At 39.8% G+C, this 27,435-nt stretch overlaps 1 protein-coding gene across 1 annotated transcript in view; it reads left to right on the top strand.

Annotated features, from left to right (window-relative positions):
- The window catches only part of PRKCE (protein kinase C epsilon), a 369,797-nt gene that overhangs the window by 239,117 nt on the left and 103,245 nt on the right, over positions 1–27,435 (top strand). The window contains exon 3 of the mRNA XM_060754401.2: positions 25,830–25,989. Coding sequence (XP_060610384.1) covers positions 25,830–25,989 — 160 coding nt within the window. The remainder of the gene's footprint in view (positions 1–25,829; positions 25,990–27,435) is intronic.

Here is a 27,435-nt window from a genome sequence, read left to right as displayed (position 1 = left end):
AAACAGAATAGAGGGGTAGCATTACTTCCTTAGATCTCGACACTATGCTCCCATTGATGCAGGCCAAAATCCCATTGGCTTTTTTTGCTGCCACATCACATTGTTGGCTCATGTTTAACTTGTTGTCCACGAGGACTCCAAGATCTTTTTCACACGTACTGCTCTCGAGCCAGGCGTCCCTCATTCTGTATCTTTGCATTTCATTTTTTCTGCCAAAGTGGAGTATCTTGCATTTGTCACTGTTGAACTTCATTTTGTTAGTTTTGGCCCATCTCTCTAATCTGTCAAGATCGTTTTGAATTCTGCTCCTGTCCTCTGGACTATTGGCTATCCCTCCCAATTTGGTGTCATCTGCAAACTTGATGATCATGCCTTCTAGCCCTTCATCTAAGTCATTAATAAAGATGTTGAACAGGACCGGGCCCAGGACGGAACCCTGCGGCACTCCACTTGTCACTTCTTTCCAAGATGAAGAGGAAGCATTAGTGAGCACTCTCTGTGTTCGTCCACTTAACCAATTACAGATCCACCTCACCATAGTTTTGCCTAGCCCACATTGGACTAGTTAATCAAGTACAAGACAAAACAAAAACTACACATCAAATCATTAGGACTTTAAATTAACTAGTGTGTATGTTTCGTACAGTTATATTCTACTAAAGACTGCAAGTCAGCTTAATCTGGTATTTGTGTGTACACATACATATATATCAGAACAATCCTGTAAAGTACATTATTTAGGGGATAGTATAGGGCTGCAATAGCACAGTGGTTAAACTGCTAGCTGCAGGAAAAGCTGCTGACCGGAGGGTTAGCAGTTCAAAGCTACGAGTTGGAGTGAGCTCCCGACTGTCAGCCCTAATTTCTATCTACCTAGCAGTTCGAAAACATGCAATGTGAGTAGATAAATAGGTACCACCTCTGCAGGAAGGTAAAAGGGCACCCCATGCAGACATGCCGGCAAGGTATTTGTGTGTACACATACATATATATCAGAACAATCCTGTAAAGTACATTCTTTAGGGGATAGTATAGGGCTGCAAATTATAACAATTATAACAATTACTCACAAAGTTTAAATAATTAAATAAAACATTCAAATTTATTAAACCTACAAAGTAACAAAACTAATCAGTTTTAAAACAATTAAAAACATTTAAAATAACCATTTTTATATAATTTATCTGCACAGATAAGATAATTTCTTAAAAATTATTCAGTAAGTAATTTACATAAAAGGATACAGATACAGTGCAAAATAGGAACAAAAAGTCTTTTGTGTATGGAGCACAAATACAGTGTGTGTGTGTGTGTGTGATATAGCTCATATGGTGTTTGATTTTTACCAAAACAAATCTAGGCCATGATCCTGCATCATCAGACGTTGCCTTGTGATTCGACCCATTCAAAAACCACCTTAGAAGCACTGCAGCTGGACCAACTGGCTTAAGACACTGTCAGTATTGAACTCGGTGCCTTTAGGGTATTTTAGAGGCTGCCTCCCATGTCTTAGAAATGGGAAGCCCATCTCCAAAAAATCGGAAAACACAGATCTGGAATGTGTTGTTTTTTTTTCCAATTTGGAACAAGGCTCACATAACCATCCTATTTTAAAAATTTCCATTCTCTAAAGAATTGGAGCCTATGTTGGCATTTCTATTTTTTTCATAAGAATTAGATGGGGGGAAGGTGGAGAGAAGTCTCTCTTGCTTGCTGAACCCATTTTTTTACTTGCATCTTTGTTACCTGACTCAAAGGGGTAACTTCGATAGAAGGAGGCTAGCCATGTAGGCTTCTTGTAACATTTAGATCCTATGTTTTAGAACCTTTATTTGTTGTTGTTAACTGCCATATGGTTGACTTCAACTTATGACAGTGAAGAAAGCAGGTAGTCAGAAAATCAACTCATTTGAGATGTGCTGCAAAAAGGTTAAACAGATAGCAGTAACTGCAAAAAAGACAAAACAAGTGGGTTCTCGATCAAATCAAACCTGAGCTCTCCCTGGAAGCCAAGATGAATAAACTGAGGCTGTCGTACTTTGGCCATATCATGAGAAGATATGGCTCAGCAGAAAAGGTGATCATCCTTGGTAAGGAGGAGGTAGTAGGAAAAAAGGAAGATTATATTCCAGATGGATACACTCAATAGTCCTGAGTCTGCAAGTTGATGGCAGGGTCCCTTGGAGGTCTCTTATGCATATTGGAGAACTTTAATTTGGATAAATAGTTAGTTGCTTGATTCAGTGTATGCCCTATGAATAGATTACTACACGCAGGCAGGACATTCTGAGTGCTATGAAAGGGGAAAAGCATGATATTAATTTTTTATTATTGAATTGTACATCCTAGGACAAAGCAGAATACTTTTCAATGGTGTGTTACTTCTAAAAAGTATTCAGTCACAATTTAACACCTGAAAATGGATTTAATGACCATCATGATTGCAGTTCTTAGAGCATAAATCTTTACTTTCCTATTTCTCAGCAGTGACTAGACTAATTATTATAGTTTCCTTAAAAAACCGAAATGCTGCAAGCAGCTGGCCCGTGGTATATAACACCCTCTCCTATCCCCTTAGTCATCACCTCAACATTTACAGTACAGCTCAAGGCAAAAGTATGAGTAACAATATGAGACAGCCATTAAACCATGTACCATCCCTCCTCCAGATTTTACTGTGTCCATATTATTCAGCTATAAAAGTAGTTAAAATTTACATTTACATCCACCAAACTTCATAATGTAGCATTGTTATAGCTTTCCTAATGTAAAGAAATTAAATCCAGCTACTTTCAAAGCTCTTGGAAAGATGTTCATTTATTTATTTTTATTTACTTTATTTTTTATCCTGCTCTATCTCACCTCGAGGGGGACTCAGAGCGATTTACACATTTTGGCACTATTCAATGCCACAAATTATACAAAATCAAACAATAAATTCCACAATTAACCATTAAAACAAATTAAATATATAAATACAGTTTAAAATGACCATAATAAATCATATTAAAACATATAATGCATAACATCAATTCCTCTGTCGGTTCCATGCAAATCTATTGCACTATAATTATGCAATTCGCTGAACACTTGTTTCCACAGCCAGGATTTTACTTTTTTCCTAAAAACTAGTGGGAAGAAGGCTGTCCTAATATCGCTGGGAAGGGAGTTCCACAGCCAAAGGGCCACCACCGAGAAAGCCCTGTCTCTCATCCTCACCATTCACACCTGCAAAGACGGTGGGATTGAGAGCAGGACCTCCCCGGCAGATCTTAAAACTCGAGCTAATGCAATAGCAGAACAACTTCTTTGTTTTTGCATACAATACCTTGAATAGCATGTATTATCAAGACTAATGTCTACACAGGCCAAATAAAGTGCAACTTCTTCAAGGAGTCCACATGACTGGTTTTCACAAGGTGAACTAGGACTTACACAGGAGTGTCTGTGTTTTTCAGGTCTGGAGAGATGGATTGGGAAGCATCTGGCCCAATCCAGTGTCCACATGGCAATTAGACACACTACTGTGTTGCCAGCTGGAAGCAGCTTCCCAGCACTGTCTGCCCAGCCTACACCTGGACACCCAAAGCGCACCAGGGATATTCCTATGCTGCATTGGGGCTGCTCTGGAGCAAAGTATTCCAGATTATATCACCAAGTGTTTGTGCAGCCAAAGTTATTCTTCCTTGGATATCACAACCAGAGACCGGAACTACATGTTGAAAATCAATTAAAATTATTAATTAAGCCTGACATTTTCTAACAGGAAGAGCTTAATTAAATTTACTTTTAGCTCAGTCAAGATAGAATTCCAGCATTCACTTATTTGCAAAACTAAATTATTAATTAATTAAATGAGATGCAGTGCTAAAGAGCCAGCAGATTTTACATCTACCAACTGTAATAGTCTAGTTAGTTTCAGGATTAAAACATTAAAATCAACAAGTAGTTAGGAGGAGGATGGTCTTTTTATGTTTTAGTAGTCCTCCTGTGTTCTACACCAGGCATTGAATTCTCATCTGTGCCTTGAGATCTGGAAGCATTAGGTCAACCACCATTGCTTAACCATTTAACATGGAAACTTTTCTGGGATGTATGTGAAAAACAGTAAGCTAACGAAAGCATGAAGATAAAGAGATGGACGTCATTGTAGAGAGAATACAAAAGTAAGAGTTTTGGTAAGGTGTGTGATAGATAAGGACTTCAAAACATTGTCCAGCTCTTTCCTTCTTTCCAGGATACAGTTAGGGACAAGCAAAGGGTAGGGTGGTAGTAATATCATGAATGGCATTTTTATGCAAGCCCATTAGCTTTTTGCAGAGAAAAGGCTTTTTAAATGCAGATTCCAACCATTACGACAATGGGCCTTTCTAGTGCCCCGACCCCTTAATACAGTTCCTCTGACCATAAAACTATTTCCGTTACTACTTCATAACTGCAATTTTGCTACTGTTATTAATTGTAATGTAAATATCTGATATGCAGAATGTATTTTCATTCACTGGGCCACATTTGGCACAAAATAGCCAATATGCTCAAATTTGGGGGATTGATTTTATCATTTGGGAGTTGTATTTGCTGGGATTTATAGTTCACCTACAATCAAAGAGCATTCTGAACTCCACCAATGATGATTTTGATCCAGTCTTGGCACACAGAACTCCCATGACCAACAGAAAAAGGTTTAGGCATTGCCCTTGAGTTTTGGAGTTGTAGTTCACCTGCATCCTGAGAGCACTGTGTTGTTGGGATCTATAGTTCACCTACAATTAAAGAGCATTCTGAACTCCACCAACAATGGAATTGGGCCAAACTTCCCATACAGAATCCCCATGACCAACAGAAAATACTGTGTTGTCTGGTGGTGTTTGGCGACCCCTCTGACCCCCTTCCTGGTGACCCCCCCGGTGACCCCCCCCCCCTCCTCAGGGGTTCCAGCTCTCAGGTTGAGAAATGCGGCATTCGGGCATAAATGAGAATGAATTAAGTGAAAATTCATATACCCATTTCCCACTTTGTGGGGTGGAAGTGAGGGGTGAATCTGACATTTCCCCTTTCTCTAAATATCTGTACATACCCAATGCTGCATGTGAAATAGTTGACTATGTTTCATGTTAAAAAATTTAATGCAGATCATGTAAAAAGCCTTACTTGCATTCTTCAAAGTGTATTTGATTCCCAATAGTAGCTTTAACTTTTGGGACCTGGAGTTTATTCTTCTCAAAGTGGTTTGCTAGGCTTTTAACATTTTATTGATTTTGATGTAACACTGAGTTCCAGACTTTGATATTTAATTCTTTTTGCTCTGCTTAAACATAAATTAAGATTATCTTCACAGACAGGAATCACCTTTGACACTGACCATCATGTACATTTAAATTGATATGTGTTAAATTGTAGACATGCTGAAGGGAGCTGTGGTTAATAGAAGAATCCTTTGGCTGAAAGAACGTGTCATAATGAACTGTGCTGAAAAGATGTCATTTGTAAGAAAAGAACAAAATAGGATTTTGACACTAAGGAGCTCTGTGTCATGGACAGGAATATTCTCTACACTATTTATCTTCAGAGAGAGAGAAGACTGGTGGTTCCATTGCACCAGGATAGTGAATTCACACTGGGATTTATGGGAATTTCTTTAGTTTTTAAAGCAGGTACCATCCAAGGTAATTTACCTGGCTCCCGCCCTAAACTTGAACAGCAATCCTAATTAATTTAACTAGGAACCTCATCACACTAGAACAGTGGTTCCCAACCTCTATTTTGACCAGGGACCACTTTGACCAGGAACCACTCTCCAACTTTAGTACCAAAAGGGTTATGAATCAATTTTTCATCAACTTTAGATTTGGTTTGTTTATTTGGGGTGATGATTCAGAAAATTGCATTGGATAGACCACTTCAGTTCTAATTTCTGACACAGAACAGTAGTCACCCTCTGCTTGTCCACAGAAAACCATATTTAATAATCTAGAGCTGTTGTGATCTATCCAATGCAATTTTCTGAATCAGCACCCCAAATAGCTCCAGGAAGAGGCCTAAAAACTCTTTTCATGGGTAGTCAGCCTCTCCCCTCCCGACATCCCCATTGCCTTGGCACTATAAGAGGGTTTTGCGAAACCAGTCACTCTTGTTGCAGTGGTGTAGTAACAGTGAGGCCATGGACCATATTTTAGTTCTTGAGGACCACTGGTGGTCCACGGACCACAGGTTGGGAACCACTGCACTAGAGCATGGATCCACTTTCAATCCAGTTTCTGCCTCCTGCAGAATTCTGGGATTGGTAGTTTAGTGAGGCCCAGGATCTCTCTAGCTTAGCAGTTTAATGGCTCCCTAAACTACAAGCCCCAGAATTTTAAAGTGGAAGCCATGCTCTAGTGTGACGAGGTGTATCTCATCAACCAAAAGCAGGGTCACACTTCCCACTGAAATCCTGCTGAGTTTATGCTGGTTAAAATTGTTCTTCATTTTACATATTGTATTGGGTTTTTTCCATGTTTTTTGCACTACAAATAAGTGTGCATAGGAATGTGTTCATGTTTTTTTCAAACTATAGTCTGGGTACCCAACAGTCTGAGATACCATGAAGTGGCCCTCAGCTTAAAATGTTTGGGGACCCCTGTTTTAAATGGTTGATCCAAAGTGCTGAACCTGATGCTCAAAATAGGTTCAGAACCTTGGATAGCTCCTATAAAACTTAGTGCAGCTCCCATTAAGCCCGACAAGGATCCCCAATCTTGACACCATGGAGTCACCTATGGAGGGAGGGACTGTGAACCTGGTTTTCCTAATTTCTTTAGACAGAGAAAAAATGTCCAGTAGCTTTTTACATATGAGTTTGGGAATTTTACATTTTCTAACTACAACTCCAGTGGAACCGTTAGAATTTGAAATGCCAGGTTCAACTTGGTATCTTTTGTATGCAAAGTATCGCTCCTTTATGGTTCCTTCCTTCCCTACATTCTTGCAGTCAGCTGTCCAGGGCCTAGATATTTTCCTTTTGTTTTTTTTTACCTCCAAGTTCAAATGTTTACTCACCTAGATCTGTGCAATGGAAGGAAATAAACTTTCATGGCCCAATCATGCAATTCCAGATTTACATCATCTAGCATAGCTTTGTAATTCCTTCTCTTGGGCCACTGACCTTATCTTCTTTGCACCAAATAAGAAATTAGACTTCATAGAGAGGTATTCTCCATGGCTATCACATCAGTGTTAGAACATCTTTGCTCCATGCCTCCCTTGTTGGTCCAGATGATTTGTGTTGTCAAGTCAGAAGATCATCTAGTTAAATCAATTGATCTTTCAATCAATTGAGAAGTTTAAATTTTATTGACATCAGCAGAAGTTAAAGATATTTCATTTTGACTGGATTGGGCCGAGCATACCTAAGAAGCAAATGGTATGCCTTAGGACCTGGTTACTTTATTGACTTGGTGAGTTCTTTTGTGCATACTGTATTCGGCATGTAAGATATTACCCCAGGTTCTTGATCTGCCTGAAATGTGACTAGTATTTACAAGAGACAGTGTCTTCTCAGTGGTTATACGAGCCTTAACAGGTGAAACTTCTACTTCTCCCTCCAACCCCAAAATATATGCTTTCATGCACATGGTAAATACATCTCTCTCCAACAGGGCTTTTCACAGAAAAAATATACATATAAAAGCAGGATGTATATTTAATAAATAAGAATTATGCTACATTTTCTGACTTCTTCATGTATGTGTGTTGAGCAGTTTTAAATACCATGGCTTTGCTGTTGTTTTTGTTATTTATATGCATGTTTGTTTTGCTGTATTAATCCAACTCCAGCGTGATGGTTATTTTTGTGGGGTGATATATATGCCATTATACTTTGAATAAAATTTTGTTATCATAAGATTTATTCTGTCCATTTAAAAAAGTTGAGATATAAATCTTATAAATATCTAAACTGCAAGCATCAAAATACAACATCCTGAGCAGATGCTGAGGCCCATGATATCTGGGCAGAAATTACTAGGGTTTATTCCAGAAGGTAAATACTTGGCCCTCCAAATGTTTCAAAGTGCTAATCCATCATCATGTTTCATTGCCCATGTTGGCAAGCTGAAATCACAAATCTCTGGGAGGTCTCCACTTCTAATTTGTAGCATGCCTGCTTTCACCTACAATTGTACCTTACATGGGCCCCAAGGCATCTTATTTTGGCTCCATCCAGGGGGGATTTCCCAGTCGTGATGAATGTGTCATGGGAAACAACTGCTGAGTAATCAGATGAAAATGGCTTGCTCCCATCCTTCCCATATGACCAGGCACACCCAGTGATGATGGTGGATCATCAATGGATTAGAAAAATTGGGACATTACTGGACTTCCAAGAGCCAGTAAGCTTACACATTATGAAGGAGATGCAAAGGCTGGCGGTTGTTGTATTGATGTCAAGGAGGAGTAAGTTTATCTAATACTTCCATATTTCAGGGCAAAAGTTGATGTTTCAAGGGATTGCCATGTTTTTCCAAGTCTGAGACCCTACACTAGTTTATCATAATGGAAATATCTCCCAGTGGAACAACATTGCACTACTATGCAGTCCATATCTCACTGTATTGCAGTGTGTGAACAATGAACAAACATAACTCTTGGCTTATTTTTTGATGCTCAATACAATATGCACTAACACTCTAGTCTGGGTTCATTATGGTGCAACTCATTTCCAATGTGTCAATTAAACTTATGATACCAAGAGGGTTGTTGTCCAGAACTCTAGACAAAGAGACAATTCTCAGGTTGGAGGGGAACATTTGATAATACTGAGTTTATTTATTTATTTATTTACAACATTTGTATCCTGCCCATATCAGCCCGAAGATGGCTTTTCCTTTGTTACACAAACAAACAAATGCAATGTCAGTTAATTAGGAAGTTTTCATGTTGGATGTGTATGGGCCTTCAAGTCAACTGTTGATTTGTTTTCCTAGGCTTTTCTTACACAATGAATACTCAAAGGAGGTTTGCCATTGCCTTTCTCTGAAACATAACCTCTAGCACCTGGTGTTGCTTGCCATTTTCAGGTGACAAAATTGCTTATAGATATTTTGCATAGTTCTTTGGGAATTGGGAGTATTTCACAAAATTGAGTTCTTTGGTCATCCAAGTGTTGTATATAATCTTTGTTTAGGAGGTGATTTAGAGCACCGGTGTTATTACTCACAAACTTTACTTTACAATTGTTGCACAAATATCCTGCTGGTCAAAGATTTTGGTTCCAAAATCTCAGGAAATGTGAAGTTTTTGGTCTGGTAATTCTACTTGTTCCTCGAATAGGGTCCTCAAGCACCTCCTGCCCAGAGTGCCCCAAATCTGGAGTCAGCCTGTACACTGCAGAATCAATAGCATCCTGGTGTAAAAGTGAAATGGGAAAGAGAGGCTGTATTAAAAGGATATCTGAAGAAGTTGGCAGTTGCACTGCATGTTAAAAAAAAAACCCTGCCATTACTACAGCTAAGACAGCTGTGGTACTTTAAAAACTAAGCAAAGAACAAAGCAAGGGGGGGGGGGGGAATCAATGTTTGACAAACCATAAAAGGACAAAATTGAGCCTGAAAGAAATGTCAATATATCCCCAAGGTTTCAGGTGGGAGTTATGAAAAAGTACAAGTACAGAGTTACACACTTATCAGCATTTTTTTTAAAAAAAACAACTTATTGATAAGTGAGGACATTTACGTCCTGTTCAGCTGTGTTACATTGATGGACAGCTTCCCATAGGCATCAGGTTGAGTCAAAATCAAGAGGAAAAAAGCATGCTCACAAATTATTCTTTTTATGGACAACTCATAGAGGTGGAGCAATGTGAAGTCAGAGCAAGACATTCAGGCTGGATCTACATTGTCCTATATCCCAAGATCAGATCCCAGATTATCTGCTTATTCCAGTTTATTTACCAGTGTAGACTCATATAATCCAGTTCAAAGCAGATGATCTGGAATCAGATCGTGGGATATAGGACAATGTAGATCAAGCCACAGTGGGAGGAGAGGCTGTAATCTCATATCCGATCCACATTCCTACTGACCAGGAGTACTTCCATCTTGTCTGGATTTATTTTCAACTTATTAGCCCTCACTGATGACAGGCACTGGTTTAGGGGCAGGATGGCATCCTTGGCATTTGGAGGAAAGAAGGGATTAGTTCATTTTTTGGTCAGACTTAAAGTACAGTAGTCACATTGACCCATGGATAAGTTGACTCAGTTTTTATGGGGTGATTTTTTAAAAAATTAAAATTCTACACTTATATATGTGTATATAGACTAACTGTACTTATCTTCTATTTGCTAAACTAACTGAGAATTACAAAGCACTCATCATCTATCCCACCATTAGTGGGATAACAATCAGGGTATTTCATCTCTTCCTCCCAGCATCATACCTTCCTAACAAAAACAACGGAACCCAAAACCCTTTTTTCAGAGGCTTTGTTGATGGTCTCGATGATATAACATGTCCTAATTCAGAATCCTTTGGGGAATTGGCAGAAGAGATGTCCTCAGCTAAATTGGGTTATTCAGATGAGTTTTTGTCTGTGTACCTGAGCCAAACAGCTGCTTCCAAGAGGCTTGTTAACAATATGTGTGAATTTGCATTTACTTCCTATAAGAGGTAGACCATTTTGGTGGTATTTTTTGGCTAAGGAGGTCCTGCCAAACTGTTTTGATAATGGTTTCCTAGAAGATCTTGGATGTCTAAACTTTTTCAAGGTTAAACAAGGCTTTGCAACGTACAGCAGTTCCTTGGTTGATGGACTGTGGTGGATTAGTTTTAATCTGATGGTTTAGACAGCAAGCTAGCTTTGATTGTTTTCTATTGATCTTTTTGTGTATTTAGATCTTACGTGAGCCCAGAAAAACCCTTATTGTTCTAACCTAGAAAGTTTGGGTTATTCATATTTAAGTAAGTAAATCCAGCCACTTCTGACTGAAATGCAAATCTTATGTCACAATAATAGAATTGCAAAATAGGATAAAAATTGATGGCTTCTTATTGAACTGTTCATTTATTTCTGTGAATGGGTGTGCCAAATGCACCTATATCTTTAACAACATTTATTTATCTACATCCCATATTTCCTCCAAATATGGGGGGGGGGGGGAGTTAGAGTGATCTACACTAGGCATGGACAAACTTCGGCCCTCCAGGTGTTTTCAACTTCAACTCCCATAATTCTTAACAGCTTGGATTTCTGGGAGTTGAAGTCCAAAACACCTGGAGGTCCAAAGTTTGCCAGTGTCTGATCTACACTCTAGAATAAATGCAGTTTGACATCATTTTTCATGTTGTAGTTCAATGCTATGGAATCATGGGAGTTATAGTTTTAAAAGGTCTTTCACCTTTCCCAACAAAGAGTACCGGGGCCTTACTGAGCTACAATTTATTTATTTACTATATTTATTCCCCACCCTTCTCACCCCAAAGGGGATGCAGAGTGGCCTTACAAGTAGGCAACAATTCGATGCTGCATAACATACATACAATAAAATGAACATATATATTAAAATCAAAGAGTTAAAACATATCAAAATTAAAACCAATTATTAAACCACGCAGTCCAAAATCATAATCCAAGGCTGTTCTAGTCATCATTTCACTGTTTGTATTCACTTATTGCACTGAAAATTACTATCCAAAAGCTTGGTCCTATGACCATGTATTTACTTTCTTCCTGAAGGTCAGGTGGAAAGGAGCTGATCTAATTTCGCTGGGGGGGGGGGGGGAGTTCCGCAGACGAGGGGCCACCACTAAGAAGGCCTTGACTCTCATCTCCACTAACTGCACCTGCAAAGGAGGTGGAACCAAGAGTAGGGCCTCCCCACAAGATATTAACTTAGGAGGTGGATCATAGAGGGAGATACATTCAGTCAGGTAAGATGGACCAGAATGTTTATAGGCTAAAGCTAGCACTTTAAATTGTTCTCGGTAGCAGACTGGCAGTCAGTGGAGCTGACGCAACAGGAGGGTTGTATGCTCCCCCAGTGAGGAATCTGGCTGCCACCCATTGGGCCACTTGAAACTTACAAACAGTCTTCAAAGTCAACCCAACACAGAGCGTGTTGCAGCAGTCTATTTAGGACGTAACGAGAGCATGGACTATGGTGACCAAGTCTGGATTCTCAAGGTACAACTCCCAAGAGTCTATAGCATTGAGCCGTGGCAGTTAAAGTGGTGCCAAGCTGCATTAACTATACAATGTACATACAGGAGATATCTCATTACACAGCAAGGTTTTGTGAATTCTAGTCACTGATACAATTTTCATAATTACTTTCATTTGCACAATATTCTAATGAAAGTAGATGGTCAGGCTTCAGTGTTTTTCTGCTTGTTTTAACAAGTTGCTGGAATAAATTTCTGGATTTTTTTAAAGTTAGTCTTTCCCATGCACGTATAAACCAATGTTGCATTGTATATCTTTCTGCTGGGAAGTTTGTGATTATAAGAAACATTTCAAGTAGATTTTCTCCCACACACATTGATTGATTCTTCCAAAGGGTTTTCACATATTTTGTGTGAAAGTCAGCTCAATTGTAAAGACTGTTGGGAAAGTGGCTCTTAAGGCCTCAGTCCTTCCATAATTAAAAAGAAAAACATTGGATATTGTTTTAATTGCCAGGCTAGAGTGACCCCCAGTGGCGTGTAAGAATAATTTAGATTGCTGACCTGGAGGGAAATGAATCACTTGTGTGGGCTTGAAGTAACAATTGTATAATTTGACTTCAGTATGAATCGTTTGCTATAAATAATCATATTTTGGTGTGCTTCTGAAGGGTTCACACAATGGCACAACTAGAGTTAGGAAGACATTTTTAGAAACCATTTCTGTAAATTGAAAAAGTTTTAGTCTGGATTGTTAGAGCCTGCATACACCTTTTGTACATTTGTCAAGCTTCCACCATTTTATTTATTATTATGTGTTTAAAACATTTCTATTTTGCCCTTCTCACTCCTCAGGGGACTCAGGGCGGAGTACAACATATATATGGCAAACATTCTATGCCGGGACATAAAACCATAAATATATACAACATTAAAATCCTTTATATCCACTTTAAAATCAATTGCTTAAAAACCATCTCAGGACAGCATTCTATTATTGCTCATTGCACAGCTATTTTATATTCTCCAACTGTAGCTTTTCAGTATTCGTACCTATTTAATGGTCCTGCTGCCCAGCCTGTTCTCTGCATAATGTTCATCGCACTTTCAGAAGGTTGTCTACGTACAGTCCGATTTCCTGTCTCTTTCAAAGTTATTATTTCTATCCCTTAAATTTTATTATTCATTTAGGCAGACCTAGTCCAAGATATGTTCCTGCCTAAGGCAAAATACAAGATGTCCCTTCCTTGCATTACACCTATTCAAGCCAACTGGATTGGCTATATAATCTTCAGCACCAGTTATAGTTTTTTTATGTCATCTGAAGTCAGAAAGTTAGATTTGGAGATGTACACAGACTTCTGTCCTGCAACAGAAAGAAGTAGGGGACAAGACCACTGACTTCTCCAGGGCAAATGTAGGAACTTTTTATGCCTGTATGTGCCTGTAAGTTGACTGCGCCATAGTGTTTCCCTGGGAAAATTTATTCAAAGGAAGTTTGGCATGGCTTTTCTCTTACACTGAGGGAGTGTGGTTTGCCCAAGATCACTCAGTGGTCTTCCATGGCCGAAAATAGTTTTCTGAAGTTCTAATCAAACCACTCTATCACACTACACGTCTACATTGAACACTTACAGCACAGTGTTTGTTTATTTATTTAGAGTATTTATATTCTGCTCTTCTCATCCTGAAGGGGGCTCAGAGCGGAACACATATACATTCAATACCATTATACACTGACAAGACAGACAACTGTACATAGATAGAGGTATATATAGACGTTCCCATTTTCGGCATCTTGGAGGCTTGTGCTCGTTTTGGGTCACAGAGGAATGCTGTCACTCCATCTTCCCTGCCAAAGAGCTTTATCCATAAACTTTCTCCTTGATCAAATCACCAGCATTTCTCTAGCATTTCTTTATGAGTGCCTTAAATACTTCCCTGCTTTAAAGCGGTATCTATTTATCAATTCACATTTGCGTTCGAACTGCTATGTAGGCAAAAGCTGAGCTAAAGACCAGGAGCTCACCCTGACCCAGGCTTCAAACTGTCAACCTTTTGGTTGGCAAGATTTACTGCAGCTGGTGGTTACCCTGCTGTGCTAAAGTCTGGCCCTTTAGCATAACAGGTATAGTGTGCAGACTTTTTACAAAATTGCAAATTGATAAAGAAACAGGATGAAATGTACTAAGAGCAGGAGAAATAAGAATCTGGTCAGAACTGAAAACTATTTATGTGTTTATACAACTTAGATTATGTATGCTATGAATGTGCACAGCGTAGCGCATTAAAATTTTAAACAGGGAGAAGCAAAGTCAGGGATACTCAAGAAGTCAGAATGCACATCAGGGTGAGGTCAAACTGCATTCATTCTATAGTGTAGATGCACCTTTGGATATTAGGGACTGAACGTGGGGCCACCTGCCAGTAAGAATAACACAAGTTAATTTCTTTTAAAATGAGTACAGCTTAATTTCAGGAAAGATTTCTGTAACTGGGATATAAGTTACAATAAAAGGAGGCTCTCACCTTCTCCAAAAGGTATTTTCCATGAATGTATCCTTTTCTGCAGCTGTATTAATATAGTGGTTTTTATGGCCGGGCAAGTGAATGTCTCACGATGCTTTAACTTTGAAGTGAAATGAGGTGTGCCTGGCTCTCAGCCTTCCCTTTTAATATGTTTCAATATGTTCACATATTTTAATATGTACCAAATGCAATTGTGGGACCTGTTGGAAAGAATTGTAATGGACTGAAAGGAAGGTTTTGTAGCTGTTGGTTTTGCATAAATATCTCATTCATAGAATTGTTAAAAGGCAGAGGAAAAACATATGCTAAAGAGCAGGATTCTACTCATTAAATAACAACCATTACTGAGATCTTCAATAGCACTGATACAATTTTGGAATGGCAGTTAGAAAAAGAATTTCATCTGGTTTGAAAGTCTCTGTGAAAGGTTGCATTTACACTGTTGAATTAATGTAGTTTGATACCGCTTTAATTGGTATCCTTTTCATGGGAGATGTAGTTTGGTGAGTCACCAGCACTCTTTGATAGAAATGGCTTACTTACTTTACTTAAGTGATCCCTTGTAGCTCGAAGATTATGGTCCTCCAAATGTAGTGTCTTGGAGGTGGGTCCGTAGGTGGCTGTGGAACCATATTCTTGATCCGCATGGTTTCCCACAGTGACAACATCAGTTTCCAGGTGGAAAGCAGCCCCAGTCAGGATTGGCTTGACATGCCTTCCTCTTGGCAGAGTTCTCCTTTTTGTCCTCTATTCATGCCTCTTCGAATTCTGCAACACTGTTGGTCACAGCTGACCTTCAGTTAGAGCACTCAAGGGCCAGGGCTTCCCAATTCTCAGTGTCCAAGCCATAGCTTTAAGGTTGACTTTAAGCCCATCTTTAAATCTCTTTTCCTGTCCACCAACATTACATTTCTCATTCTTGAGTATAGTAACTGCTTTGAGAGACGGTGGTTGAGCATCCTAACAACGTAACCAGTCCAGCGGAGTTAATGGTGTAAGAGCATTGCTTCAATGTTGGTGGTCTTTGCTTCTTCCAGCACACTGACATTGGTTCACCTGTCGTTCCAGGAGTTGAGTGTGACATCTATAGACAGTCCACCTTCCGCCGATGTATAGCAGGCCTGGGAGGACAATAGCATTATAAACAAGCACCTTGGTATCTCTATGGATCTCCTGGTCTTCAAACACTCCCTGCTTCGTTCAGAAAAATGCTGCATTCGCAGAGCTCAGGTGGCATGGTAATTCAGTGTCAATGTTGACTTTTGTGGAGAGGTGGCTGCCAAGGTAGCAGAAATGGTCAACATTTTCTAATGTTACACCATTAAGCCTAAAAGTCTTGTAAAGCTACAACTTTCATGATGCCATAGCATTGAGCTGGGGCAGTTAAAGTGGCATCACACTGCATTAATTCTATAGTATAGATGCACCCATAAGCAGCTGGATTTTTCTCACTGAACAACTCTTACTGCAACATTCTATACCACTTATACAGTTTTAGAATTATTGTTAGAAAGAAAAAGTAGGAAAAAAATATGTTGAAAAAAGCATTTATTTGCAGCAAAAATACAACTCACCTGGAGGGACCTGGGAGCCAGAAAAATAGCCACAGCAACCATACTTTGCTTACCCCTGTTTTAGATTTGAGGGGATTGCACCAAAATTGCATTAGTAGAAATAGCACGAAAATGCACATGGATTTTCATTTGCGGAAGGGTGGGGTGATTTCACAGCCAGATACTGGGATGGGATGGGAAGAGAATGCTGGTTGGCTTCCGAGAAACACCATGAAAACCAAACTGACAGATGTTCACATCCTTAGTTGTTGTACAATTATCTCATTGACCCTTGCAATTTGAGATGCACAAGCTCATCCTGGCTAAGCTCAGAAATAAAACAAATCCTCCCTGAAATTCATTTATTTTCTGAGCCAATCCAAGCAAAGGTTACTTGGAATAATTTCCTGCATCGTTTTACTGAGATGTGAACCCTGAGATGTTGTCACCAGCTTAGACTTGTTTGCTTGTGTTAAATGAAACTAGAAAAGTGAGAAGCAGTGATATTTTGTTGGAAAGGCCATCAACATGAAAAAGAGAGAGAAATAGATAGATAGATAGATAGATAGATAGATACTCTGATATGATAGTCCAAGGTCCATTTCTATGTTTTGTTTTTGTGTTATATTGTGTTTTCTGTATTGATGGGTGTGGCCTCATGTAAGGCGCCTCAAGTTCCCTTTGGTGAGATGGTGGCAGGGTATAAATAAAGTGTTATTATTATTATTATTATTATTATTATTATTATGTCCTGATCTAGTTGCTGAGGCAAAGGTGCATTTGTACTTCACACAGTGTGATACCAGTTTAACTGTCATGACCCAATGCTATTGTACCATTGGATTTGTACTTTGGTAAGGTGCTAATCCTCTTTGGCAGATAAGGCTAAAGACCTTGTAAAACTATAACTCCTGTGATTCCATAGTATTGAGCAATGGCAGTTCAAGTGATATCAAACTGCATTAATTCTGTAGTGTAGATGGGCCTGTAGTCTAATATCTCATGAATACTTTGAGAATGTGATCACTTTAGAAAAGGCAAAGCTGCAGGAGATTTGGTCGGCATTATGCAGGACAAGCTCATCTTTCAGCATTTTGCCCAGCGATAATTGCCTTCTAGTGCTAAATTGCTTCATTTGTGCCCAACCAGTTTGTTTAGATTTGATCTAATATATTTTGGCACTTCTCGGCTGGATCAGGGCTCATCACTAAATTTCATCCCAAATTCCACCGGGCGTGGAGCAAAAATTAAATTAAGTAATGATTTTTCATTACATCATTGATTTTGCTAGGCTGTAAGTGACTGCTTGAGAGTTCCAGGAAACTGAGGTTGGAAAATTAGGTTACTGTGTATACCTGCTGTTATTTAATATAAAAATTACAGCATGAATATTCCATGGCCAGCACCAATATAGAACAGGATCGTTCATATGTTTTTGTTCCTGGAAACACATATGGAAGAGAAGGGAATTTACGGGCATATTAATACTTAAGCCCGCTCCTGAGTTGGATCATAGAGCTGTCTGTTTCAGTATGGTCTGAAGGACCATAGCTTTCTTGCATTCTAACACAGTGGTTCTCAGCCTTTGGTCTGACAGATTTTTTGGATTTAGCTCCCAAAGTTCTTTGCCATTGTCCATGATGGCTAGGATTTCTGGGGTTGAAGGCTAGATCACCTGGAGGACTGGGGATTGAGAACCAATGTTCTAATCTGAGATCTTTGAACTGAAGTTTCTGAAAACCTACATTCAAGTCTATAATTTGAATATGCATTGAATATGTTGAAAGGTTTTTAATTGAATTTTAATACGGGCTGTGCCACAGCAAGTTAGTAGCCAGCTGCATGAAATCATTACTGACCGAGGGGACATGAGTTCAAAGCCAGCTGGGTCAGAGTGAGCTCCTGATTATTAATAGTCTACCTTGCTGTTGACCTATGCAGCCTGAAAGACCATTGCATCTGTCAAGTATGAAATTTAGGTACCGTTTTATGCATGGGGGCTAATTTAACCAATTTACCACACCATAAAACCTTCCAGCAGTGTGCGTAAGAATAAGGAAGTACTCAATCAAGGACTCAGTATCACAAGTGGACGGTGAAGTGGAAGCTCCCCCTGTGGCCAGAATCGAGCATACCCTCATGAAGCCAGAAAGCTGGAATGTTAAATTGCCTCTGTGTCTGCCTATATATGTTGTATGTCTAAATGGCAATGAATGTTTGCCATGTATATGTGCATTGTAATCCACCCTGAGTTCCCTGCAGAGTGAGTAGGGTGGAATATAAATACTGTAAATAAATAAATATGTAATAAATATTTTGTATATTGTATATTGGTTTATTTTAAATTGTGTACTAATGCTTTTATGTTAAGCTGTTTTGAGTCCCCTTCAAGAGAGATAAAGCAAGGTATAAATGTAATAATAATAAAAAGAAGAAGAAGAAGTAATCAGATGGTAAGAGAATAATTTGGTGGAGTACCGTTTCCACAGTGTCCTGGTGAATTGGAAGCAGGGTGTATGGGATTCTAGGAAAATATGCCACAAGAATAACCTAAGCTCTGCTAGTTTCTGTCATGCTTCTGAATCTAAACAATCTTGATATGATACCTCTATGAGATTGTGTCAGGGCCCACTAGAAATAACAACAAGAACCTCAAAACACCTCTGTGGATTTTGCCACTAGAAGCACAACAGAGGGGACTTTTAGGTTGGGAAAAATCGCCCAATTATAAAGACAACCTGAAGAAGAAAAAGGAAATTTTCGAGATGAAGACACAAGAGAAGATCAATGTAATTTACAAGAAGGTCTCCTGGTTTCGATATAGGCAACTAAGAGAATATTACCATAAAGGTAAAATAATAGGATTCACAGATAAAGAAACATTCTGGGACAAAATAATGACTACAGAGAAAAAGTTAACCAGCGGGTTCAACCACTGAGCTGCTGAATTTGCTGACTGAAAGGTTGGTGGTTCAAATTTGGGGAGTTGAGTGAGCTCCCACTGTTAGCCCCAGCTTCTGCCAGCCTAGTAGTTTGAAAACATCAACAGGTACCACTCCAGCGGGAAGGTAACGGCGTTCCATGTAGTCATGCTGCCCACAGGACTTTGGAGGTGTCTATGGACAAAGCTGGCTCTTCAGCTTAGAAATGGAGATGAGCACCACCACCCAGAGTCGGACTCGACTAGACTTAATGTCAAAGGAAAACCTTTGCCTTTTACACTATTTTAACTGGCGTGGCTCTATGTTACATACATGCCAAGTTTGGAAAATTTATATTTGGTACTATGGCTTCTGGAATTTCCCAGTGGCTTGGAGATTCCAAGAGTTGTTCTCCAAAAAGCAACACTCCCAAGCTCTAGCGTCATAACCTCAGAGGAAGGTACTCCAGATGATAGCAGAGCAGATTCTGAAAACTGCTCAGTGCCTAAAATGTCCTCCATGAAGAAAAAGAACTATAACTCCCACCTTTAACATGGCACTACCTGTGTAAGAAAGTACTCATATAAGCTTAGAAAATATTAAGCTAAATCAGACCTTTGATCCATCTAGTCCACTTCTTAAACTGTAGGTTCCAACCCCAAATGTGGTTAGCTCAATGTTGAGGTCATGAAAAATTTGGCAACAGTAAAAGATTTCTGAATATCACCCAGTGGCAGTTTTAAACATATCTTATACAGTGTTTACAATGATCTCTGTAGAAGGTGCTTGAGCTGTACTTCATAAAATGGAAATCACCCTATCTAGCCAGTCTTGCCAATGCTGATATATTACCAGTAAATGTTTGGTATTTCTACCTATCTTTATACCTACTGTACATGCTCTGGGTCACATAAACATTTCTCGGGTGGAATGGGGTCATGAATGGAAAAGATTCAAGAAGCCCTGATCTAGCCCACAGTGCCTTCCCTAACACATTACACATCACCAAAAGCAGACAGTCATATAAAAGTGATATGTAATAGTTGAATCGGTTCAATGGAAATGTAGAAATAATTACAGTAACTTAAAGTGACAGTTCCAAGGAGGTAGCAATGTTAGTCTGCCACACTGAAATGAAGGCAGAGTTTATTGATGGTGGTTTAAAAGCTAACAAGCGTTATCTGGTATACAAAGCATAAGCTTTTTTATTGCAACCCACTTATCACATGCAGTGTTCCTTCTCTAGACATATATTTATAACACATATTTTAGTGGGAGGAGACTGAAATGGGAAAATAATAAAATATAATGAGGCATTACTGGCAAAAGTGGACATATATCACATTGGAGGATGAACAGGTGACTGCTGGATGGCATGCGTTCTGTATCAGAAACTATATCCAATGCAATTTTCTAAATCAGAACCTCAAGTACCCAATCCAAATTGAAAGTTGACCAAAAATTTATTTGTAACTCTTTTGGTATTAATGTTGGGGAGTCGTTCCTGGTCAAGTGATCCTTGTTCAAAATGGCCCCTGGTTAAAAAAAAGTTCGGGAACCACTGCTGTGGAAGTAGTCCAGCAAAGTTACCAGAGTCAAAACCGGAAAGGGTTCCTGTATTTTGAATATCTCTGCAGATGAGAGAATTTAAGCAGTTGTCATGTCTCTTACTAAAATTGCCTGTTCTACATAACTCTAGACTCCAGTCGCTGTGTGTTGAAAAAATACTTACTCTGGGGGCTTAGTACAATGAGTGGTCCATCCAGAAGATGAAAAATTGGCTTCTGGACACTTAGAAGGTGCTTGCTTCACTTTGCGTGTACTCCCTGAAACTAGTGTTGATTGGTTCCTGTCATTCTCCCGCTCTCCACCCCACTACCAAGCCAGGGTGATAGATATTGGGGGGAGGGTGAGAGCTGTATCTGACTCAGTGAAATGTAACACAGCTGGAAGCAGCAACCCAGAAACAACATGACTTTGCTTTGAAGGTAAAGTCTCAGCTGGAGCCAAAAAGTTGTATGTATGATCTCTTTGCACATCGAGCCTCCCAGCAGTGTTTGGTTTAATACAATAGTCGAAGATGAAAAAGAATTCGTTGTCTACTCCTTTTATTAAGAAACCTGGCTCCCTTCAGTATACAGAAGAAGCATCATGAAAAGAAAAGATCGGATCAATGCTGCTCCTGTATCTATCATGCTGTCTCTTGTTTGCCTAAACGAAACCCAAGCAAATATGCTGAACGTTTGACATTTGGAAGTAGATATGCTGAGGGAATCACTTGTTCCTCATCTTGAGAATTAATTTCTATTTGATGCAGAAGACGTGCTGATACTTCACATTTGTGCTCTTGCAATTGCAGTAAAACCCTACAATTTCATTAAGAGGCAAAAATGATGTATTTAGCTACAACCAATTCACATCAGTTGCTGTAGACAAGCAGTGCACCACAGTGAAAACTATTTGGTAGAAAAACGTGTTCCTGAACTCTGTGTCCAGGGATTGTGGGAATTGTTGTCCTTCCAAAGGGAACATTTTCAAAGTGTAGGCATGGGATTGGATACTGGGGTTGCAGTACTGGTGCAAGAGACCAACATTTCAGGGTTCCTCCTTCCTTTTCCACAATGCAGCTATCTAGATGATAATTGGGGTATGATTTCTGCCATACAAGCGGATAATGTATCTATTGCGTATCTGGGTAACAACACTTGCAGAATTTCCCTTTTTAGCACAAACATTAAAGTTCAAGAAGCAGCCTTCAGTTTTCATTCTTGCAGTCCTAGCCATATCATTCATATCTTGAAACAGGACCCTAGGCCAGGATCATTGGCAGGGGCTCCTATCGGTACAGTTAAAGGGAACGTGATGCTCTAAAGAAAGCCTGCACAACCTGCAGCTCTCCAGGTATTTGGGCCCCCAACTCCCAGAAGCTCTAGACAGCTTCTCCAATGGCTGGAAATTCTGATTCACAAATTACTAAACAACAAAGTCACTCTTGAGTAGTTGTACTTCTTTGCCATGTTTTCAACGAATTTGCAAGTCTGCTGAATGATCCTTCATTTTGCCTTGTTCACCTGTGTAAATAATCGCTGTCCGTTGTGTGCTATGGTTTTTATTGTGTTTGCAAATTTGAGCTTTAAATCAAAAATGGATGTCTGGCTTGACAGTAGTACATGTGAAAAAGATCTTGGAGTCCTCGTGGACAACAAGTGAAACATGAGCCAACAATGTCATACAGCAGCAAAAAAAGCCAAAAGGCCTGCAGAAATAGGAGTATAATGTCTAGATCCAGGGAAGTCATGCTACCTCTCTATTCTGCCTTGGTCAGACCACACCTGGAATACTGTGTCCAATTGTGGGCACCACAATTCAAGGGAGATGTTGACAAGCTGGAATGTGAGGGTGCCTAAAATGATCAAGGGTCTGGAAAACAAGCCCTATGAGGAGTGGCTTAAAGAGCTGGGCATGTTTATCCTTCAGAAGAGAAGGCTGAGAGGAGACGTGATGGCCATGTATAAATATGTGAGGGGAAGTCATAGAGAGGAGGAAGCAAGCTTGTTTTCTGCTGCCCTGGAGACTAGGATGTGGAACAATGACTTCAAACTATAGGAAGGAGATTCCACCTGAACATGAGGAAGAACTTCCTAATTGTGAGAGCTGTTCAGCAGTGGCACTCTCTGCCCTGGAGTGTGATGGAGGCTCTTTCTTTGGAAGCTTTTAAGCAGAGGCTGGATGGCCATCTGTTGCAGGTGCTTTGAATGTGGGCAGGGGGGTTGGATTGGATGGCCCACAAGGTCTCTTCCAACTCTATGATTAATGGAAACCCAAGATTAATACAACTACTCCTAAAGGGAATTTGGAAAGTAGGGGTACTTGGTTTATGGGCTGTGCAGGGGTGGGGGGGAGGCAGTTAAAAACCAGTCATTCAGTGTAATTGCAAGGAACTTGGATAGTAGTTGAGTTGTTGTTGTTGTTGTTCATTCGTTCAGTCGTCTCCGACTCTTCGTGACCTCATGGACCAGCCCACGCCAGAGCTCCCTGTCGGCCGTTACCACCCCCAGCTCTCTCAAGGTCAGTCCAGTCACTTCAAGGATGCCATCCATCCAGTAGTTGAGTTAGCCAACTGGAAAAGCCAGAGCTGGAAAGTTTCAATAAAGAACTAATGCTGAGCTAAGGAGGATGTGGTGGCAGTGGCTGTTGTTGCCTTGCTTGTGCTGCACAAGGCTAAGAAGATGAAATGGTGTCCTCTACTGTCACAATTGCTGCTGTGTACCACCCACAACATATTGCTAAGGGCCACGTCATCACCCTCCTTCTCATCTTTGATGCTCCCACTTCTTTCACTTAGCCTACCAGAGCCTTTGCTAGCCATGCTGTGTTGCATCAACCATTCTCTTGAATTCCACATTTTGCCTTATACTACACTTCAGAGGGGAAAAAACAAGACAGGAATAGGGAAAGGAAATGAATATTATTTTTAAAGCACGTGGGCAAACTGCAAAGTATGGCCCCCTTTTTTAAAGTAGCACAGTTGCAAAGGATGCCTTGGTCCTTTTCTGTCGTGTCCACTGAATAGCCAGAGCCAGGAAAAGTGACCTTTAAGTATTATAATTCTTAGAAAGCCAAGCTTTGAAAATATCAGAGGTTAATTCAGATCTTCTATGCTGCTTAGTAAACAGAGCCTACACCTGTTTCTCTTATCTGTGTTGCTAACAGATCCATTTATTCAAGCCGTTGCTGGGTGGAGATAACTCTGGAGAAAATGTTAAGCACACATTTATGTTATTGTATTGATTTGTTTATGGGATATATTCATGCATTCCTGGAAAATTGGAATGCATTTGTAAGATTTTGTGGGAAGGGTATTGTCAATGTTTGGATTATGTAAAGCTTTTCAATCCCATTCAAAGCATCTGTGATGCAGCGGACCGAAGCGTTTGCTGCAGGTGGCTGACATGGAAAAGCCGCATTGCCCTTCCTATCTACCTTTACCCAGGCAGAATTCTGGGACATATAATGCAATGTTTATGTGCATTATATTGGAGTGGAATTGCAGATTTCATATTGTATTTAGATTATCTGGAAGATGGTGGACTCTTCCAACTACGCAGTTATAGCACTATGATTCCACACAAACTGCCATGGCAACAACCAATGGAATCCTGGGGTTTGTTGTTTGGTGAGGCACTAAAAGCTGGGAATTCTAAGTGTCTCACTCCTCCCTACTATTCCGGCAGACAAAAAAACCTGCAAATTGGTATTTGCAGAAGGATGTTTTTAAGGGGGATGTGATATATTTTAATCTTTACTATGTTTCTAATTTTTATTTTTTAAATCTTTCAAACGAATCCTCTAATTTTTAAAAAATTGAATATGTAAAAATTGAATTATATATTATGTTTGCTATATGATCAGCCCTCTATATTTGTTGTAGTTAGTGTCACAGGACCCGCACGAAAATGAAAAACAGTGAATCAAAAATTGCTCTCTTTATACTTGTGAGAAAACTTTTCCAGGAAACCTTATGTTTTCAAACATAACTTGATGTTCAACTTCTGCTGGAAGTGGATGATAAAATCACACTGGATGACTTAGGCAGGGCTCCATAACCTGTGGCTCTCCTGGTGTTTTGGTTTTCTCTCAGAATTCCTGCCCATTGGACTAGCTGGCTAGGGCTTCTGGAAGTTGGAGGTCCAAACACCTGGAGGACTACAAGTTGTGGTGGAGAGATTCCTAGAGAGATATTCCCTAGATCTTCCAGCATCACTCTTCCATTAGAGCAGTGTTTCCAAACTCCGCTCTTCCAGTTGTTTTGGTCTTCATCTTAAAGATCTGGGTATGCTTAGCTTGCTGATGAGAAGGTTGAGAGACATTATAGCCATATATAAATATGTGAAAGGATGTCATAAGGAAAACGGTGCAGGCTTGTTTTCTGCTGCCATGGAAATTAGGACTTGGAGCGATGAGTTCAAAATACAGGAAAGGAGGTTCCACCAGAACATTAGGAAGAACTTCCTGAATGTAAGATCTGCAGTGGTTCTCAACCTGGGGTCCCCAGATGTTTCTGGCCTACAACTCTCAGAAATCCCAGCCAGTTTACCAACTGTTAGGATTTCTGGGAGTTGAAGGCCAAAAACATCTGGGGACCCCAGGTTGAGAACCACTGTGTTAAGCAATGGAACTTTCTGCCTCGTAATGTGGTGGAAGTGCCTTCTTTGGAGGCTTTTAAACAGGGGCTGGATGGCCATCTGTCAGGGGTGATTTGTGCTTTTCCTACATGATGGGACTAGATGCCCCATGATTCTATTATTCATCTCCCAGAAATACCACTCATTTTACCAGCTGTTAGAAATTGTGGGAGCTGAAGTCCAAAACACCTGGAGGAGAAGAGTTTGAGAAACTATGCATTAGAGGTTGGCCACAAATTATAGATTCCTACAGACAACATTTTAATCAAATCTATGAATAATCAAATCCACAAAAGTCAAACATGCAAATATGGAGGGTCAACTGTGATCTGTTTCAGTTTACATTGTAAACTGCCTTTGATCCTCTCTTGATAGAAAGATAGAATGTAAAGTAAATGCATGAATGTTTTGGTTCACTGCTCTATGTATCTAGAAAGCTTCCATGTTGATCTCCTTTTGTTTACCTTCTCTCTTCCTCTCTCTCTCTCTCTCTCTTCTATCCAGCACCCAAAGACAATGAAGAACGAGTTTTTAGGGAGCGGATGCGCCCCAGGAAGCGCCAGGGGGCAGTGCGACGCCGGGTCCACCAAGTCAACGGGCACAAGTTTATGGCCACCTATCTTAGACAACCAACCTATTGTTCACATTGCCGAGACTTTATATGGTAAAGAAATTATAAGGAATCATTTATTTTGTTGACTGGTATGTATTTGCATAGTAGTATAATTGTCAGCTATCGTTTTGGTCAGATAGCTTTAAGGAGAAAATAGCTCAATCATCATGGTTATTATCACTGATCATTAACATTAGCAAACGTATATGATAGACCACAAATGTTTAACACCTTGTAGCAGTGAGGTGAAATTAAGCTATAATCATAGTTGAACTGTGTGGAAAGTGAGACACAATCAATACACAGTGATTTATTTCTGCCTAAACACTCTAGTTACTAAGGCCATATCTACACAGCCATATAATGCAGTTTGAACTGCGTTGAACTGGATTGTACGAGTCTGCAACACCATATACAGTAATTTAGTTCAGAGCAGTTATTTTGCATTCTGAAACTGGATTACATGGCAGTGTAAATGGGACCTAAGAGCCATTCACACTACATAGTTATAGCACTATGATTCCACTTGAACTGCACGATTGAACCCTATTGAATCCTGGGATTGTAGTTTGGGAAGTGATTGTAGTTTGGGAAGGGGCATTTCACAGTCTTCTGTGAAATGTTGCCAGAGCAATTAAAGTGGAATAATAGTGCTGCAGTTGTGTAGTATGAATGGCACCATCTTATCTTTGAAGCTAAGCAGATTCTGGCCTGCTTAGCTTCAAGGAAGTTAGTTCCTGGAAGAGGGACTGTGAAGAAATACCAGGTGCTGTAGGCTATATTTCAGAAGAAGGAAATTTCATAAAGTTACAGTTTGTCTGACAAGTTAAAACAGGCATGAACAAACTTCGATCCTCCAGGTGTTTTGGACTTCAACTCCCACAATTCCTAACAGCCTACCAGCTGTTAGGAATTGTGGGAGTTGAAGTCCAAAACCCCTGGAGGGTCGAAGTTTGCCCATGTCTGAGTTAAAATGTCCATAGCCTAAGGTGATTGCAACTTATGTCTCTTTAAATAACCTGAAGTCCATGTGACTGGTATCACTTAGCAAGTGTAGAGAACTAAGTTTGAATTGAAAAACTTCTGAACTTCTCCCACTATGTCTTTAAATTCCAGGTTTTGGTTCAGGTTTTATAACCTCAACCAGCAATGTCATTGTTAAGAACATTGGAATAGTTTGTAGACCAACCTAGTCCATTAATATCAGTTTTGATCACCAGCAACTGTGCATGATCTTGGACGGGTTTCTTTCTTAGCCTTCCTGGAGATTGATCCTGATGGTAATTTTCCATCCAAGTATTATTCCCACCTGACGTTTCACCTGCATCTGTGGCAGGCATCCTCAGAAGTTGTGAGGTCTGTTGGAAACTAGGAAAATTGGGTTTATATATCTGTGGAATGTCCAGGGTGGAAGAGAGAACTCTTGTCTGTTTGAGGGAAGTGTGAATGTTGCAATTGACCACCCTGATTAGCTTTTAATTGCCTAGCATCTTCAAT

The sequence above is a fragment of the Anolis sagrei genome, chromosome 1, assembly GCF_037176765.1.
Source record: "Anolis sagrei isolate rAnoSag1 chromosome 1, rAnoSag1.mat, whole genome shotgun sequence".
Lineage (NCBI taxonomy): Eukaryota > Metazoa > Chordata > Lepidosauria > Squamata > Dactyloidae > Anolis > Anolis sagrei.
The sequence above is the reverse complement of the archived record's forward strand: the minus strand, read 5'-3'. Positions and strand labels throughout refer to the sequence as shown.